This window comes from Rana temporaria, chromosome 2, assembly GCF_905171775.1.
Source record: "Rana temporaria chromosome 2, aRanTem1.1, whole genome shotgun sequence".
Lineage (NCBI taxonomy): Eukaryota > Metazoa > Chordata > Amphibia > Anura > Ranidae > Rana > Rana temporaria.
Window position 1 is genome coordinate 536,807,747 of NC_053490.1, and position 17,132 is coordinate 536,824,878.

The following is a 17,132-nucleotide window of genomic DNA, read 5'->3' on the forward strand; positions in this document are numbered from 1 at the left end:
TACAGATCTCTATATATATATAGGATACAATGTATACAGATCTCTATATATATATAGGATACAATGTATACAGATCTATATATAGGATACAATGTATACAGACGATCTGTCGGGCCGGAAATCGCTGAGTAATGCTGAACAATCATCTGTTACATTGTATCATCGCTCCGGATCCATCACGTGACGTCAAAAATTTGCTACTTCCCGCCCCCAATTCATGGCTCCCGTCCAGCCCCGCCCCCAGTCCCTACACAGCTTTCCCCCGCCCCATGGCAACACTCTTCAAGCCCAGTGTCCCCGCCCCTCGGAAGGCCCCGCCCCCTGTATAACACATACCTCTCCCCCTCGCGGTGTCGGCGGTGTTGTGTTCGGTGCAGGTTCCGGGGCGGCGGGCTGAGCTCTGTGTTCACGTTCCGGAGACTTGCATAAGCCAGGAGATTGCTGAATACACCGTACAAAGCCCGGAGAGGAATAGGATACGGAGGGGCCCCGGGGAGCCACACTGCCTGTACTGAGGGGCCCTTGGACTTTGCACTCGGCTTCCCCTGTACCGAGGGGCCACTGAACTCGGCTAGCCCTTTACTGAGGGGCCCCTGAACTCGGCTAGCCCTCTACTGAGGAGACCCTGAACTCGGCTAGCCCTTTACTGAGGGGCCCCTGAACTCGGCTAGCCCTCTACTGAGGAGACCCTGAACTCGGCTAGCCCTTTATTGAGGGGCCCCTGAACTCGGCTAGCCCTTTACTGAGGGGCCCCTGAACTCTGCCACCCCTGTACTGAGGGGCCCCTGAACTCTGCCACCCCTGTACTGAGGGGCCCCTGAACTCGGCTACCCCTGTACTGAGGGGCCCCTGTACTCTGCTCCCCCTCTACTGAGCAGGGCCCCTGAACTCGGCTATACCTGTACTGAGGGGCCCCTGCACTCTGCTACCCCCTGTACTGAGGGGCCCCTGCACTCTGCTACCCCCTGTACTGAGGGGCCCCTGCACTCTGCTACCCCCTGTACTGAGGGGCCCCTGCACTCTGTTCCCCCTGTACTGAGGGGCCCCTGCACGCTGTTCCCCCTGTACTGAGGGGCCCCTGCACGCTGTTCCCCCTGTACTGAGGGGCCCCTGCACTCTGTTCCCCCTGTACTGAGGGCCCCCTGCACTCTGTTCCCCCTGTACTGAGGGGCCCCTGCACTCTGTACTTTGCTGTATCTATATTGAGGGGCCCCAAGACTCGGCTCAGTTTGCCCCGAGGTCCCCAGATTTTGGGGTGTCCTCTGATTGCCCCAGTAGAGGGTATCTCCCCCCCCCCCCCACCATGGAGGGCCCAGAGCCAGCGGAGGGGGAGCACGTCCTGAACCTCTCCCACCTCGGCCTGGACAACCTGAACCTGGAGCAGATGACCGAAGATCGGAAGAAAGAGGTCCACCACCTGCTGCTGCCCCACAACCGCCTGGTGGTCCTCCCCCCTACTGTGGCCACCTTCTCCCAGATCTCCCACCTGGACATCAGCAACAACACCATGGCCTACATTGGGGAGGAGATCCTGGGGCTCACCAGGCTGAAGACCCTGATGGCCAAGAACAACCGGCTGGATGAGTTCTCCTTACCCAAAGAGATCGGAACCATGAAGCTGGAGGTGCTGAACCTCAGCGGGAACCAGTTTGAGGAGATCCCCAGCCAGATCCTCCAGATGCAGACTCTGAATACCCTGTCCATGGGGGGCAACCGGCTCAAGAGCATCCCGGCCGAGATCGAGAACATGATCAGGTAGGTTGGTTGGCCTGGTGACATGTATTGGGTGGGCAAGGAGCAGAAAGCTTGGTGGGTGGCATGTATTGGGTTAGAAAGGATTGGTACGTTGAGTGGCATGTATTGGGTGGGCAAGGAGCAGTATGTTGGTTGGCTGGGTGGCATGTATTGGGTAGGCAAGGAACGGTACATGGGTTGGCTGAGTGGCATGTATTGGGTGGGCAAGGAACGGTACATTGCTTGGTTGGGTGTCATGTATTGGATGGGCAAGGAGCAATAAGTTGGTTGGCTTGGTGGCATGTATTGGGTGGGCAAAGAGCAGTATGTTGGTTCGCTGGGTGGCATGAATTGGGTAGGCAAGGAGTGGTAAGTTGGTTGGCGGGGTGGCATGTATTGGGTGGGAAAGGAGTGATATGTTGGGTGGCATGTATTGGGTAGGCAAGGAGCGATAAGTTGGGTGGCTTGTATTCGGTGGGCAATGAGCGGTAAGTTGGTTGGCTGGGTGGCATGTTTTGGGTGGTCAAGGAGTGGTACATTGGTTGACTGGGTGGCATCTATTGGGTGGGCAAGGAGTGGTATGTATTGTGTGGGCAATGTATGTTGGTTTGCTGGGTGGCTGTATTGGGTGGTCAAGGAGAGGCAAGTTTGTTGCCTGGGTGGCATGTTTTGGTTGGACAAAGAAAGGTATGTTGGTTGGCTGGGTGGGCAAGGAGCGGTTGATTGGGTGGCTTGTATTGGGTAGGCAAAGAGCGATAAGTTGGTTGGGTAGCATGTTTAGGGTGGGCAAGATGCGGTACATTGGGTGGCATGTATTGGGTAGTCGATGAGCAGTACGTTGGTTGGCTGGGTGGGCAAGGAGCAGTACACTGTTTGGCAAGTATTGGGTGGGCAATGAGCGGTAAGTTGGTCGGCTGAGTGGCATGTATCGGGTGGGCAAGGAGCAGTACATTGGTTGGCTGGGTGGCATGTATTGGGTGGGCAAGGAGCGGTAAGCTGGGTGGCATGTAGTGGGTGGGCAATGAGGGATAAGTTGGTTGCCGGTGTTCAATGGGTACTGAAGGGTAAGGTGTTTGGTGGAGTTCCATGTATTGGGTGGAGGGGGGGAGGGGCTGACCATCAGTTGTGACATTTGGAGAATGTGCTTTCGATCATCTGTTCATGTTCCAGGTTGGGGAGTGTCACCAATGCCCCCGAGATGTTGCATCAGCTTCCTCCTCCTCCGAGACCAACACAAAGTGTCACATAATTGTGAAGTGGAAGGAAAATGATACAAATATGTGAAAAGTGTGGGGAGGGGGCATTTGTATGGTGCCCCCCGGAGTCAATACTTTGTAGAACCCCCCTTTCTCTACAAGTCTTTTTGGGGGTGTCTCTACCAGCTTTGCCCATCTAGAGAGGGACATTTCTGCCCATTCTTCTTCTTTGTAAAATATCTCAAGTTCTGTCAGATTGGATGGAGAGCATCTGTGATCAGCAATTTTCAAGTCTTGCCACAGATTCTCAATGGGATTTAGGTCTGGACTGTGACTGGGCCATTCTAACACATGAATAGGCTTTGATCTAAACCATTCCATTGTAGCTCTGGCTGTACTTTAGGGTCGTTGTCCTGCTGGAAGGTGAACCTCCACCCCGGTCTCAAGTCTTTTGCAGGTTTTCTTCGAAGATTGTCCTGTATTTGTCTCCATCCATCTTCCCATCAACTCTGACCATCTTCCCTGTCCCTGCTGAAGAAAAGCATCCCCACCACATGATTCTGCCACCACCACCATGTTTCACAGTGGGGATGGTGTGTTCAGGGTGATGTGCAGTGTTAGTTTTCCCCACACATAGCGTTTTGCTTTTAGGCCAAAAAGTTGAATTTCGGTGTCATGTGACCAGAGCACCTTCTTCCACATGTTTGCTGTGTCCCCTCCCCCACATGTTTGCTGTGTCCCCTCCCCCACATGTTTGCTGTGTCCCCTCCCCCACATGGCTTCTCACAAACTGTAAACAGGACTTCTTATGTCTTTCTCTCTCCAATGTCTTTCTTCTTGTCACTCTTCCATAAAGGGCAGATGTGTGGAGAGACCACTAATAGTTGTCCTGTGGACAGATTCTCCCCCCTGAGCTGTGGATCTCTGCAGCTCCTCCAGAGTTACCATGGGCCTCTCGGCTGCTTCTCTGATGAATGCTCTCCTTGCCCGGCCCGGTCAGTTTAGATGGACGGCCGTGTCTTGGTAGGTTTGCGGTTGTGCCATACTCTTTCCATTTTCGGTTGATGGATTGAACAGAAGCTCCGTGAGATCTTCAAAGCTTGGGAGATTATTTTATATAACCTAACCCTGCTTTATACTTCTCCACAACTTTATCCCTGACCTGTCTGGTGTGTTCCTCGGCCTTCATGATGCTGTTTGTTCACTAAGGTTCTCCAACAAACCTATGAGGGCTTCACAGAACAGCTGTATTTATACTGAGATTAAATGACACACAGGTGGACTCTACTTACTAATTGGGTGACTTCTGAAGGAAATTGATTCCCCTAGATTTTAGTTGGGGGTATCAGAGTAAAGGGGGCTGAATACAAATGCCCCTCCCCCCCACACTTTTCACATATTTATTTTTGAAAAACATTTATCATTTTCCTTCCACGTCACGTGACACTTTGTGTTGGTCTCTCACATAAAATACATTTACGTTTTTGGCTGTAACATGACAAAATGTGGAAAATGTCAAGGGGTATGAATACTTTTTTCAAGGCACTGTATATTATTATTATACAGCATTTATATTGCACCAACAGTATGCGCAGCGCTTTACAACGTGGGGGCAGACAGTACACTTACAATACAAATCAATACAGGAGGGATCAGAGGGCCTGGCTCTTAGAGTTTACAATCTAGAAGTGTATATAGAATACAATGTATACAGATCCCCTCCCCCCCCCCCCTCCCAACCGACACCAAGGTTGGGGCGCCATTCCTCACACCAACGATAGGCCACTGACACCAATAATGGGGCACTGTTCCTCTCAGCTGACGCCAATGATGGGGCACTCTTCCTTTCATGAAGCCAATGCTGGGGTGCCATTCCTCACACCAACGATAGGCCACTGACACAATGATGGGGCACTCCTCCTCCCATGACACCAACAATGGGGAACCCACAATATGTTTCTCAGAAAACTGGAGATGTGTTGGATGTTCTACTATTAGGAGTCTGATGTCCTCTGTATGTACACCACCATTCCTGGTTCCTCTCCCTGGACCCGCTGGCTGTCTGGTGATCACAGTCCCAGGATCTTCATCCTTCAGAGGCTCGGTGTTTGGGATCTTCATCCTTCGGAGGCTCAGTGTTTGGGATCTTCATCCTCCGCAGGCTCAGTGTTTGGGATCTTCATCCTTCAGAGGCTCGGTGTTTGGGATCTTCATCCTCCGGAGGCTCTGTGTTTGGGATCTTCATCCTCCGGAGGCTCTGTGTTTGGGATCTTCATCCTCCGGAGGCTCTGTGTTTGGGATCTTCATCCTTCGGAGGCTCAGTGTTTGGGATCTTCATCCTTCGGAGGCTCGGCGTTTGGGATCTTCATCCTTCGGAGGCTCGGCGTTTGGGATCTTCATCCTTCGGAGGCTCAGTGTTTGGGATCTTCATCCTTCGGAGGCTCAGTGTTTGGGATCTTCATCCTCCGCAGGCTCAGTGTTTGGGATCTTCATCCTTCAGAGGCTCGGTGTTTGGGATCTTCATCCTCCGGAGGATCACAGAGGCTCCAGTGTTTGGGATCTTCATCCTCCGGAGGATCACAGAGGCTCGGTGTTTGGGATCTTCATCCTTCAGAGGCTCGGCGTTTGGGATCTTCATCCTTCAGAGGCTCAGTGTTTGGGATCTTCATCCTTCAGAGGCTCGGTGTTTGGGATCTTCATCCTCCGGAGGCTCTGTGTTTGGGATCTTCATCCTCCGGAGGCTCAGTGTTTGGGATCTTCATCCTTCAGAGGCTCGGCGTTTGGGATCTTCATCCTTCGGAGGCTCGGCGTTTGGGATCTTCATCCTTCATAGGCTCGGTGTTGGGGATCTTCATCCTTCAGAGACTCAGTGTTTGGGATTTTCATCCTTCAGAGGCTCAGTGTTTGGGATTTTCATCCTTCAGAGGCTCGGCGTTTGGGATCTTCATCCTTCAGAGGCTCAGTGTTTGGGATCTTCATCCTTCAGAGGCTCGGTGTTTGGGATCTTCATCCTTCAGAGGCTCGGTGTTTGGGATCTTCATCCTTCAGAGGCTCGGCGTTTGGGATCTTCATCCTTCGGAGGCTCGGCGTTTGGGATCTTCATCCTTCATAGGCTCGGTGTTGGGGATCTTCATCCTTCAGAGACTCAGTGTTTGGGATTTTCATCCTTCAGAGGCTCGGCGTTTGGGATCTTCATCCTTCATAGGCTCTGTGTTGGGGATCTTCATCCTCCGGAGGATCACAGAGGCTCGGCGTTTGGGATCTTCATCCTTCAGAGGCTCTGTGTTTGGGATCTTCATCCTCCGGAGGCTCAGTGTTTGGGATCTTCATCCTTCAGAGACTCAGTGTTTGGGATTTTCATCCTTCAGAGGCTCGGCGTTTGGGATCTTCATCCTTCATAGGCTCTGTGTTGGGGATCTTCATCCTCCGGAGGATCACAGAGGCTCAGTGTTTGGGATCTTCATCCTTCAGAGGCTCAGTGTTTGGAGTCTCTTATGAATTCTGTGGCTTTCATCCCAGAGCTGCTCATGCTGTGAGTGACAGAAGCTCATTGTCGGGGGATCTGGCCGCAGCGGCTCTGACTGGCGGTGGAGGAGTGTGTGTCGGCACGTATACCTGGCCTGGATAATTATCTTCTGTTCAGCTTCGGCTGGGGCTTGTAATCCTCCTCCTAGATGCATCCACAAGGCCCCCTAAAGTGTAAAGCCGGGGGTTCAGCAGAGCTGGGGATTACAACTGACATGGGGCAGGGCTGAGACAAGGTATGGGCAGGAGGGGCAGCAGCAGCTCTGGGCACCATAGTATCATGTGGGGGGGGGGGGGTGCCACAAGGAGATTGGGGGGATTTGTGTTGAGAAGGGGAACTTGGGGGATGGCAAGAATTGTTCTAGGAGGGCAGATTTGGAGAGGTGTGTGTGTGTGTGTGATTTGGCAAGATTTATGTTGGCAAGGGAAATTGGGGAAGAGGATTTGTGTTAGGAGAGGGGATTTGGGGAGTTTGTGCAAAAAAAAAAATATGGAAGCGAGAACCCCTTCTTTTTTTTATTTTATTATTATTCTTTTTTTGGGGGGAGGGGGGATTAGTTGTGCTTGCAGGGATGATTGAGAGGTATTAGTGCTAGGAGGGGAGTACTACTGAGCAGGGGGAATCAGTGCTGGGGGTACTGCTGAGCTGGGGGGGGGGGGTGTGTGTGTGTGTATCGGTAGAGCTGGGGGTACTGCTGAGCGGGGGAAATTGGCAGAGCTGGGGGTTACTACTGAACTGTGGATTGGCAAAGCTGGGGGGTACTGCTGAGCGGGGGGAATTGGCAGAGCTGTGGGTACTGCTGAGCGGGGGAAATTGGCAAAGCTGGGGTTACTACTGAACTGGGGATCGGCAGAGCTGGGGGTACTACTGAACTGGGGATCGGCAGAGCTGGGGGTACTACTGAGCTAGGGATTGGAAAAGCTGGGGGTACTGCTGAGCGGGGGGAATCGGCAGAGCTGGGGGTACTGCTGAGCGGGGGGAATTGGCAGAGCTGGGGGTGCTGCTGAGCGGGGGGAATCGGCAGAGCTGGTGGTACTGCTGAGCGGGGGGAATCGGCAGAACTCGGGGTACTGCTGAGCGGGGGGAATCGGCAGAGCTGGGGGTACTGCTGAGCGGGGGGAATCGGCAGAGCTGGGGGTACTGCTGAGCGGGGGGAATCGGCAGAGCTGGGGGTACTGCTGAGCGGGGGGAATCGGCAGAGCTGGGGGTGCTGCTGAGCGGGGGTAATCGGCAGAGCTGGGAGTACTGCTGAGTGGGGGGAATCGGCAGAGCTGGCGGTACTGCTGAGCGGGGGGGAATCGGCAGAGCTGGGGGTACTGCTGCGCGGGGGGAATCGGCAGAACTCGGGGTACTGCTGAGCGGGGGGAATCGGCAGAGCTGGGGGTACTGCTGAGCGGGGGGAATCGGCAGAGCTGGGGGTACTGCTGAGTGGGGGAGATACGGCAGAGCTGGGGGTACTGCTGCGCGGGGGGAATCGGCAGAACTCGGGGTACTGCTGAGCGGGGGGAATCGGCAGAGCTGGGGGTACTGCTGAGCCCCCCACTCAGCAGTACCCCCAGCTCTGCCGATTCCCCCCGCTCAGCAGTACCCCCAGCTCTGCCGATTCCCCCCACCTGCTGCTCCGGAATGCTCCGCTATGACTTGTTTGCCCCCCCCCCCTTTGGGGGTACAGGTACCCCGAATATTGCACAGGATTATGGGGCTGGTCTGTAGCCGTATATATCTGCTATACGATGATTGTCCCCGGTGACACCCGCCAGGAATGTGGCCCCCGGGGCCCCCCCCCCCCCGGTGTATACAGAGTTAATCCAGCGCAGCGCCCTCCCCCTGGCCCCCTCCCCTCTTTTTCCAGCTCCTGGCAGGTTCATGGGGTCCAGTGAAGTCTGTACAAAGTTCAGGAGGCGGAATGTGAGGCCTGCTGAGGATTCCTAGAACCTTCCTTCCTGGAAACGTACAGAATGTGTATGGAATGTATAGAACACCACGAGACCCAATGTTCCCGCACCGCCTGTCCCCCCTGGGGGGGGCAAATCGCCGCGTTCAACTCGCTGCGCCACAACGACCTGTTATTTTTCTGCATCACAATTCGGGGGGCTGGGCTGTCGGTACAAAGCAAAGCGAGTTCGCGCCGATGGGCTTAAAGTGGTATTTAAGCCCCAAACCAATGTTTGTACCTTACCGATCATTAGAGGTGGTGGCTGCATTAGTTTTACTTTTTTTTTTTTAATCCTCTATTTTCACTTGGTGATCTGGCCAGCAACACAACTCTGGATGAATGAGCACAGGAGGCACATCAGACGGCGGCATTGTTAGTCTGGGGGTGTACTAGCAGATTTAGATAAACTAACAAATTGAACCTGAACCCCAGGTCACACTTTATAACCAGTTCTAGTAACAGCTTTTTTTCCTTTCTTGGGGATAAATAAAAGCTGATCATTGTAAGCACCCCCCTGCCCAGCGGTAAATGGTCTGATTTTTGTGCTGCCGGAATGACCGGGTCACGTGATTGGCTGCTGTTTGCATATTGCCAAACGCAGAGCGGACTTGGGTCTATAGCGTGGGTGCCGGACCTGTGGCCCTCCAGCTGTTGCGGAACTTCAAGTCCCATCATGCCTCTGGCTTTGGGAGGAGTCATGCTTTGTAACTGTCAGCCTTGCAATGCCCCATGGGACTTGTAGTTCGGCAACAGCTGGAGGGCCACAGGTCAAGCACCCATGGTTGATAGCTGTTGCCTCAGGTCTCCTACCCTTGCTATCAACCATGGGTGCTCGACCTGTGGCCCTCCAGCTGTTGCCTCAGGTCTCCTACCCTTGCCATCGACCATCGGTGCTCGACCTGTGGCCCTCCAGCTGTTGCCGAACTACAAGTCCCATGGGGCATTGCAAGGCTGACAGTTACAAAGCATGACTCCCAAAGCCAGAGGCATGATGGGACTTGAAGTTCCGCAACAGCTGGAGGGCCACGGGTCGAGCACCCATGGGGTAGGCATCCCTGGGGCCCTCCGGCTGTTGCAGAACTACAAATCCCATCATGCCTCTGGGGGTAATTGTAACTGCCAGCCTTGCAATGCCTCATGGGAAATGTAGTTCCACATCAGCTGGAGGGCCCCGGGTTGCCTACCCCTGGTCCTCTTCGCTCCTCCAGCAGCTGCATGTAAGGTTGTGAAGGGAGATGAGAGGAGTGGTCGAGGAGCTGGGTCAGCAAAGACAGTAATTGGACCAAGGGGAGCTATGGCATCGAGCACCCATTGTCTATAGCAAGGGTAGGCAACCTGGGGCCCTCCAGCTGTTGCAGAACTACAAGTCCTATCATGCCTCTGAGGGTAATTGTAACTGTCAGCCTTGCTATGCCTCATGGGACTTGTAGTTCGGCAACAGTTTCAGGGCCACAGGTCGAGCACCCATGGTTGATGGCAAGGGTAGGAAACCTGAGGCAATAGCTGGAGGGCCACAGGTCGAGCACCCATGGTCTACAGCAACATGTCAGTGTCTTGGTAGTGATTGGTCATGCCGTACCTGTAACGTCTGGGTATAATAACGGGCATTGTAGTGATGGGACGTGTGCCGTACCTGTAACGTCTGGGTATAACGGGCATTGTAGTGATGGGACGTGTGCCATACCTGTAACGTCTGGGTATAACGGGCATTGTAGTGATGGGACGTGTGCCGTACCTGTAACGTCTGGGTATAACGGGCATTGTAGTGATGGGACGTGTGCCGTACCTGTAACGTCTGGGTATAATAACGGGCATTGTAGTGATGGGACGTGTGCCGTACCTGTAACGTCTGGGTATAATAACGGGCATTGTAGTGATGGGACGTGTGCCGTACCTGTAACGTCTGGGTATAACGGGCATTGTAGTGATGGGACGTGTGCCATACCTGTAACGTCTGGGTATAACGGGCATTGTAGTGATGGGACGTGTGCCGTACCTGTAACGTCTGGGTATAACGGGCATTGTAGTGATGGGACGTGTGCCGTACCTGTAACGTCTGGGTATAACGGGCATTGTAGTGATGGGACATGCCATACCTGTAACGTCTGGGTATAACGGGCATTGTAGTGATGGGACGTGTGCCGTACCTGTAACGTCTGGGTATAACGGGCATTGTAGTGATGGGACGTGTGCCGTACCTGTATCGTCTGGGTATAACGGGCATTGTAATGATGGGACATGTGCCGTACCTGTAACGTCTGGGTATAACGGGCATTGTAATGATGGGACGTGTGCCGTACCTGTAACGTCTGGGTATAACGGGCATTGTAATGATGGGACGTGTGCCGTACCTGTAACGTCTGGGTATAACGGGCATTTTAGTGATGGGACGTGTGCCATACCTGTAACGTCTGGGTATAACGGGCATTGTAGTGATGGGACGTGTGCCGTACCTGTAACGTCTGGGTATAATGGGCATTGTAATGATGGGACGTGTGCCGTACCTGCAACGTCTGGGTATAACGGGCATTGTAGTGATGGGACGTGTGCCGTACCTGTAACGTCTGGGTATAACGGGCATTGTAGTGATGGGACATGCTGTACCTGTAGCCTCTGGGTATAACGGGCATTGTAATGATGGGATGTGGGCTGTACCTGTAACGTCTGGGTATAACGGGCATTGTAGTGATGGGACGTGGGCCGTACCTGTAACGTCTGGGTATAACGGGCATTGTAGTGATGGGACGTGTGCCGTACCTGTAACGTCTGGGTATAAAGGGCATTGTAGTGATGGGACGTGTGCCGTACCTGTAACGTCTGGGTATAACGGGCATTGTAGTGATGGGACGTGTGCCGTACCTGTAACGTCTGGGTATAAAGGGCATTGTAGTGATGGGACGTGTGCCGTACCTGTAACGTCTGGGTATAACGGGCATTGTAATGATGGGACGTGTGCCGTACCTGTAACGTCTGGGTATAACGGGCATTGTAGTGATGGGACGTGTGCCGTACCTGTAACGTCTGGGTATAACGGGCATTGTAGTGATGGGACGTGTGCCGTACCTGTAACGTCTGGTTGCTTTGGATATAATAATTGCTTCTCCAGTGTTGAGCCAAACAATGTAACAACCTTGGAGTATCTTGCTGATCTAATGTAACATAATTCTTCTTCTTCTTCTTTGTCTTCCAGTCTGGAGTTCCTTTATCTGGGTGGAAATTTCATCTCCCACATCCCGCCGGAGATCGCCAACCTGCCCTACCTGAGCTGCCTGGTCCTGTGCGACAATCGCATCCATAGCGTCCCGCCACAGCTGGCACAGTGAGTATGATGGCTTCAGAGTGTGTGTGTTGTCACCCCCCCCCCCCTTTATATACATATGTAAAGTCTATTCTTAGAACCCCTGTTGGGTTTTTATTATTAGTGCCCCCCCCCCCCCCCTCTGGGCAAACTGACCCTCTCCATTTCTCTTCCAGGGTCCACTCTCTGCGGTCGCTCAGCCTTCACAACAACCTCCTGACCTTCCTCCCGAGGGAAATCCTCAGTCTGGTCCACCTGCAGGAGCTCAGCCTGCGCGGGAACCCGCTGGTAGTGAGGTTTGTGCGGGATCTGACCTACACCCCGCCCACGCTGCTGGAGCTGGCCGGACGCACCATCAGGAGCCGGGGACTCCCATACACCCCGTGGGAGCTTCCAGAGAACCTCGTCCGATACCTGGACCTGTCCAGCAAATGTCCCAACCCCAAGTGTGCAGGTGAGAAGTGAGATTCACTCACAGCGCCGCTCAGTGCGCTGCAGTGCTCATGCATTTGCGTGTTGTGAGGCCTGTTGCATTAAGCAGCCCATCAGTTGTGAACAAGCTGTCAGTGCGTGCCGTGCCGCACTGGGGTGCGATACAATCCCAACTCTGCATTCAGCAAATCTCATCTGTTTCCTGAATCTTTTTCTTTTTCTTCTCCTCCTTTTTGTCTTTTTTTTTTTTTTTTTTTTTTTTCCCTTCTCCCCTTTTTTGTCTTTCTTCTCCCCTTCTGTGTCTTTCTTCTCCCCTTCTGTGTCTTTCTTCTCCCCTTCTGTGTCTTTCTTCTCCCCTTCTGTGTCTTTCTTCTCCCCTTCTGTGTCTTTCTTCTCCCCTTCTGTGTCTTTCTTCTCCCCTTTTTTGTCCCTTTTTTTTTTTTTTTATTTTTTTATTTTTTTTTTTTTTTTTTTTTTCCTTCTCATCTGTCTTTTTTCTCCTCCTTTTATTTGTCTTCTCCTTTTCCTCCTTTTTGTCTTTTCTCCTTCTCCTCTTTTTCCTCTCCTTCTTCTCTTTTCACTTTTTCTTCTCTTTTGTCTTACTTCTCCTTCTTCTTTTCTCCTTTTTGTCTTTCTTCTCCTTCCCTTTTTTTTTCTTCCTTCTCCTCCTTTTTTCTTCCTTCTCCTCCTTTGCATTTGTCTTTCTTCTTCTCCTCCTTTTTAGTCTGTCTTCTCCTTTTTTGTCTTTCGTCTTTCTCCTTCTTCTCCTCCCATTTGTCCTCCTTCTCCTTCTCCTTCTCCTTCTCCTTTTTGTCTTTCTTCTCCTTCTCCTTCTCCTTCTCCTTTTTTGTCTTTCTTCTCCTTCTCCTTCTCCTTTTTGTCCTTCTTCTTCTCCTTCTCCTTCTCCTTTTTGTCTTTCTTCTCCTTCTCCTTCTCCTTTTTTGTCCTTTCTTCTCCTTCTCCTTCTCCTTTTTGTCTTTCTTCTTCTCCTTCTCCTTTTTGTCCTTCTTCTTCTCCTTCTCCTTCTCCTTCTCCTTTTTGTCTTTCTTCTCCTTCTCCTTCTCCTTCTCCTTCTCCTTCTCCTTTTTGTCCTTCTTCTTCTCCTTCTCCTTCTCCTTTTTGTCTTTCCTTCTCCTTCTCCTTCTCCTTTTTGTCCTTCTTCTTCTCCTTCTCCTTCTCCTTTTTGTCTTTCCTTCTCCTTCTCCTTCTCCTTCTCCTTTTTTGTCCTTTCTTCTCCTTCTCCTTTTTGTCTTTCTCCTTCTCCTTCTCCTTCTCCTTTTTGTCTTTCTTCTCCTTCTCCTTTTTGGCGTGTTCCGATAAGTTAGGCAGACCATTCCAATGAACGAAGTGCCTTGGCACAACGCATGTGACTGAACGCACTGCAGCAATATCAATGGGCCCCAGATATAAACTTTAGACCACTAAATGCACAGCTGACATAAATCTGTTTCTCTGTCTCCTCACTTTTCTCCACATTTGGTGACGCTTTCCAGCTTGGTCACCAATTGCACACTGACTGTAGTCATGACTTTGCTCTCTCTCCCTCTCCATTACAGTTATGTGCAGTAGATCCAGATTGTACAGCAATGGCAGGAAGCGAATATAAAGATAAATGCAGATACTTGTGCTAGTCTACATCAAATAATAAAGCGGTGCTCCGGGGCCAAAATGATACTTTTTAAATAAAAATACCCCTATAATGCACAAGCTTAAAGCGGAGGTTCACCCAAAAATAAATTTTTAACATTACATTCAGCCGAGTTGTCCTAATGACAATCAGCTGTTTTTTTTTTTCCCGTACATACCGTATTTTCACCGCCGCTTCCGGGTATGTCGTCTGCGGGACTGGGCGTTCCTAATTGATTGACAGGCTTCCAACCATCGCATACAGCGCGTCACGAGTTGCCGAACGTCGGTGCGGCTCTATACGGCGCCTGCGCACCAACGTTCAGCTTCTTACGGCAACTCGTGACGCGCTGTATGCGACGGTCGGAAGCCTGTCAATCAGATAGGAACGCCCAGTCCCGCAGAAGACATACCCGGAAGCGGCGGTGAAAATTCGGTATGTACGAAAAAAAAACAAAAAAACAGCCGATTGTCATTAGGACAACTCGGCTGAATGTGATGTTAAAAATTTATTTTTTGGGTGAACCCCCGCTTTAATGTATTCTAGTAAACTAAGGTCCGTTTTGTTAGTTTATAGCAGTAGTTTGTTATTTTATAAACTTACAGCAGGCCATGGCCATCTTAAGTGTGGGCATCTGAAGCCAGACTGTATTTCTTCCTGGATCTCCTCCTTGCAGATCTCGCACATGCTCGGTGCAGCACACGCAGTGTAATAGGTTTCAGGTCAGGTTTCCATAGCAATGGCAGTGTAAGGAAGTTGCCGCCCCTTCCCAGGAGGCATTGCAAACAGGAAATGATGTGACGGACCACGACCAGGGAGGAGGAAGTGAAAAATAATACAGCAGATATACAGTAGGTGCTGAGAAAAAAAATATCCAATTAGTTTGCAGTGCACAGTCTAGTGAGGGATGCTGAAGAGTTGTAAAGGTGGGTGGAACTCCACTTTAAGTGATTTTTCTGTAATGCGTTTATTACCAGATTTGATGTGTTTTTTTTTTTTCTGTTCTATCGGCATTAAATCAATTATTTTTCCAGTTACTAAATCCTCCTCTCCCCTCGGCAGGTGTGTACTTCGACTCGTGCGTGCGTCAGATCAAGTTTGTGGATTTCTGTGGGAAGTACCGCCTCCCCCTCATGCATTATCTCTGCTCCCCGGAATGCTCCTCCCCCTGCAGCTCCGCCTCCTCCCAAAGCGAATCGGACTCGGAGGACGAAGCCATGGTGGCGGCGCGCAGGATGCAGAAAGTACTTTTAGGCTGAAGGCGCGGGGTTACTCAACGAAGACCGCCAAAAGCGTTTGTCTTCCATGGACAGAAATGTGGACGCCATGCGGGCCTCCGCTCTGGACTAATGATGCGGAGCTCGCTGGCTGTCCTTAAAGGGCGCAATATGGGCGCTGCGCCTGCTGGACCTTCGCTACAACCTTAAGTTTATCTCGCGGAACATGTGTCGCGGCGTGTCGGCCATTTTGACTGTACACTGGCCAGCAGTCTGCCGCTGTTTGCCCAAAGATTGCTGATCTATTGGTTTACTTTAATGGAGAAAGTAGAAGGACTGAAAACGATTGGACAGATTACCCGCTGGGCACGCCACGCACATCTGGACTCTCATAAACGATTGAATATTTCTGTTTTCTGACGGAATAATGACGTTTTTTTTGTGTGTAGAATGGGAAAAAAAAACTGCCAATGACATTTCATCGTACAAACATCGCTCGCCGTTTTTGTCTTTTTTTTTCTGTGCGATGTTTGTAGTCTCCAGCATTTCCTAATTGGACCGGGTCTTTATAAATCTTAACAAATAGACCTTATATTAATGTCTATGCGCTGCGCCTGTCCGAAGGTGACTTGGCGTGACCCGGCGGCTTCCATGATGTTGTAGTGGTTAAAACTGCCATTGGGGGGTAGTGCTGAAAGATGGCCGCTCCCTTGTAGGGGAGCTCACTTTAATACGATAGTGCCGTGGACATTAAGGAGATGCTTGGGTATTAATTATTATCCACAGAGCCTAAGGTGGCACTAAACTCTAATTTAATTAACAATACTTAAAAAAAAATAAAAAAGTATACAAGTTCTGTTTCTCTCAGCCTCTTTTCTTTATTTTTAAAACTGTGATCTGACTTCCTGGTAGAGGGTAGCTACATTCAATCACCATGGTCCCACTATATGTAGAAATGTCGCCACCATGCCTTGGTCCCATTGTATGTAGAAGCATAGCCCCCCCCAGCCTTGGTGCCACTGTATGTGGGAACGTAGCCCCCCCCCCCAGCCTTGGTGCCGCTGTATGTGGGAACGTAGCCCCCCCCCCCGCCTTGGTGCCACTGTATGTGGGAACGTAGCCCCCCCCGCCTTGTTGCCACTGTATGTGGGAACGTAGCCCCCCCCCCCCCCCCCCCCCGCCTTGGTGCCACTGTATGTGGGAACGTAGCCCCTCTGCCTTGGTGCGACTGTATGTGGGAACGTAGCCCTTCTGCTTTGGTGCCCCTGTATGTGGGAACGTAGCCCCTCGGCCTTGGTGCCCCTGTATGTGGGAACGTAGCCCCTCGGCCTTGGTGCCCCTGTATGTGGGAACGTAGCCCCCCGCCTTGGTGCCCCTGTATGTGGGAACGTAGCCCCCCCCCCCTGCCTTGGTGCTGCTGTATGTGGGAACATAGCCCCTCCCCTGCCTTGGTGCTGCTGTATGTGGGAACACAGCCCCTCTGCCTTGGTCCCATTGTAGGTGGGAACGTAACCCCCTTCCCTGGGTTCCGCTGTATGTGAGAAGTGGGATTGCACAGATACCGATACTCGTGCAAATGCTTAGTATCGGTACTCGCACAAATGCTCTGATACCAGAAGGGACGTCGGCTTGGGAGCAGAACGCCCTCTCTTCCTTCCCCCCCCCCCCCCCACCCCGGCCAACGGTCTTCTCTGGCAACTGCCATCCACGCCTCCCCTCTGGCCAGCTGTCTTTTCTGGCGGTTGCCATCTCCTCCCGGCTGGCTGTCTTCTCTGGCGGGTGCCATCCCCGCCTCCCCCCTCTGGCCGGCTGTCATCCCTGCATCCTCCCCTCCGGCCAACCGCCATCTCTGGTGGTTTCCATCCCTGCCTCCTCCACCCCTCTGGCCAACCGCCATCTCTGGTGGGTTCCATCCCTGCTTCCTCCGGCCAACCGCCATCTCTGGTGGGTTCCATCCCTGCCTCCTCCCCTCCGGCCAACCGCCATCTCTGGTGGGTTCCATCCCTGCTTCCTCCGGCCAACCGCCATCTCTGGTGGGTTCCATCCCTGCTTCCTCCGGCCAACCGCCATCTCTGGTGGGTTCCATCCCTGCTTCCTCCGGCCAACCGCCATCTCTGGTGGGTTCCATCCCTGCTTCCTCCGGCCAACCGCCATCTCTGGTGGGTT

General features: G+C 52.2%; 1 protein-coding gene across 1 annotated transcript; it reads left to right on the forward strand.

The window, feature by feature from the left end:
- Positions 1-359: 359 nt before the first annotated feature.
- On the forward strand, positions 360-15,826 carry LRRC58 (leucine rich repeat containing 58). Its single transcript, XM_040339204.1, has 4 exons — positions 360-1,755; positions 11,583-11,711; positions 11,867-12,144; positions 14,812-15,826. Exons 1-4 carry the CDS (start codon positions 1,304-1,306, stop codon positions 15,006-15,008), a joined length of 1,056 nt encoding a protein of 351 aa, XP_040195138.1. The 5' UTR covers positions 360-1,303; the 3' UTR covers positions 15,009-15,826.
- Positions 15,827-17,132: the final 1,306 nt, after the last annotated feature.